The sequence below is a fragment of the Macadamia integrifolia genome, chromosome 10 (assembly GCF_013358625.1).
Source record: "Macadamia integrifolia cultivar HAES 741 chromosome 10, SCU_Mint_v3, whole genome shotgun sequence".
Classification (NCBI taxonomy): Eukaryota; Viridiplantae; Streptophyta; class Magnoliopsida; order Proteales; family Proteaceae; genus Macadamia; species Macadamia integrifolia.
In genome coordinates, this window is record NC_056566.1 from 23,447,074 (window position 1) to 23,448,895 (window position 1,822).

The 1,822-nt window shown below is 36.5% G+C and overlaps 1 protein-coding gene across 1 annotated transcript in view; it reads right to left on the reverse strand.

Annotated features, from left to right (window-relative positions):
• Positions 1-1,822, reverse strand: part of LOC122091658 (lon protease homolog 1, mitochondrial-like) — a 25,679-nt gene that overhangs the window by 21,887 nt on the left and 1,970 nt on the right. Inside the window, exons 3-6 of the mRNA XM_042661701.1 lie at positions 1,331-1,522; positions 1,122-1,187; positions 689-730; positions 456-578 (exon numbers count right to left, since the gene is read on the reverse strand). Coding sequence (XP_042517635.1) covers positions 456-578; positions 689-730; positions 1,122-1,187; positions 1,331-1,522 — 423 coding nt within the window. The remainder of the gene's footprint in view (positions 1-455; positions 579-688; positions 731-1,121; positions 1,188-1,330; positions 1,523-1,822) is intronic.

Below are 1,822 nucleotides of genomic sequence, written 5' to 3' on the forward strand. Positions count from 1 at the left end.
AAAAAAAAAAAATATATATATATATATATATATAATTATTTTGGTTGATTGAATAAAGAGTGGACCGCTTAATACTTTCTGCAACTACAAGTTAAGAGAAGGTGGAAAAATATGTTGGAATGCAGGTTGAAGAATTCGGCAAAAAAGGCTCGATTAGAGAGTCCTCTTACAAGTTTTGAAATAGTTTGGGTCAGTAGCCAACCCAACCTGGACAGGCCAAATAAAATATTGTTGGAATCATTGGATAGTGCATGTTGACGAGTTTAGCGGAAAAGGCCAGATTAGACAGTTCTCTTTACAGGTTTTGAAATAGTTTTCAACCTTCGCATTGGAGTAATAGAGCAACCCAGTGCATGAGGCTCCCACTACTGCAGGGTCTGGGAGTAATAACACGGGAATTATCCAATACAGGCAATATTTTCAAGATTTCTTCTGAAATTAAAAAAGCGAAAAACCTGGGTATATGTTTGGATATGATCTCTCCAAAGGGAACTTGTCTTCAGCACATCTCTTAAAGTCGAAATAACTTCAAAAGATGTTGCCTTTATGACATCATCATCCTTATTGTATGGTTTATCCTGCAACATAGAGAGTAACATATGTGAGAAGGTAAGCAGGAAAACCTTCGAACTAATTCAAAAAACGAAAATCAAATAGAAAAATATTTCCCCAAGTGGAATGAGCATGCCTTGAGATGGTCAACTTTCACCGTAAGGGGATCCTCACTGACCTGTACAAAAGAGACATCTTAAATCTTACTATTACGAAGTTCTTGAAAAAGGGAAACCGAAAGAAATTTTTTTTTGAATAATAAAATTCGTCAATCAGGGAAAGAAAAAAAGTAGTACAGCAAAGAGGCCAAAAGCATTGAACAGGTGTTAGGGGGGCATTTCATTACCCAATTACAAAAATTAACAGCTCACAAACCAATCCACCAAAGGGTGAAACAACTAATTCGAGATAATTATATATATATATATATTTTTTTTTTTTTATAAAGATGCTCAATTTTGATTACAATATGTAAACTATCCATAATTATTTTAGATATATTGACATAGAAGAGTAGGCTGACAAGCAAAATTTCCAGGGAATATAAGCCTTGCTAAATTCCAGCTTACCATCTCAGTGATGCGTAGCCGCCTGTGGCCAATAAGAACGACCTGATCCCCTTGGATGCTAGTAATCTGGTTCATTAAATTCAAAATAAACGCAATGTTAGAGAAGTATCAAAGGAAAGGCATACAAACGTACAACCACTCACATGCTGTAGCATTTAAAGTCATTCCAGAAAGTTGATGCTAGATCATTAAGGGCAAGAATGAGATACCTGGGCCAAAGTGCCAACTTCATGAAGACGGTTAAATAACTCTTTCCCTTTAAGATCATACATATTCTTCTCCATTTCTGAACGAGACAGAAGACTGGGATCAGTCCCTGGCTCATCTTTCAGAAGAAACGCACCAGCATACGGGGCTTGTCTCTTACGGCTCTCCACTAAAGCTGCCAATAATTTAGGATCCTGCAGGAACAGGGGAAATCAATCCTTCATCAGATGAAGAGAGAAATCACCAGTAAACATAATATTCCTCAAGACTTATCCCCATGAAAGAGGTGGGAAAATACTAATTTCTGTGAAGTGTTTCTACTCAATAGTATACGAAAAAAAATTCAAACTCTTCTTACACTGGACAAGGAAATCTTTTTATCAGTCATAGTGGAGAAAGAAAAACTATACAAACGATAGCCAAGAGGACAGACGCCATGAGAGAAAGTATCATGAAATTACTTCATTAATTTTTTGAAAGAAAGGGGGGGGGGG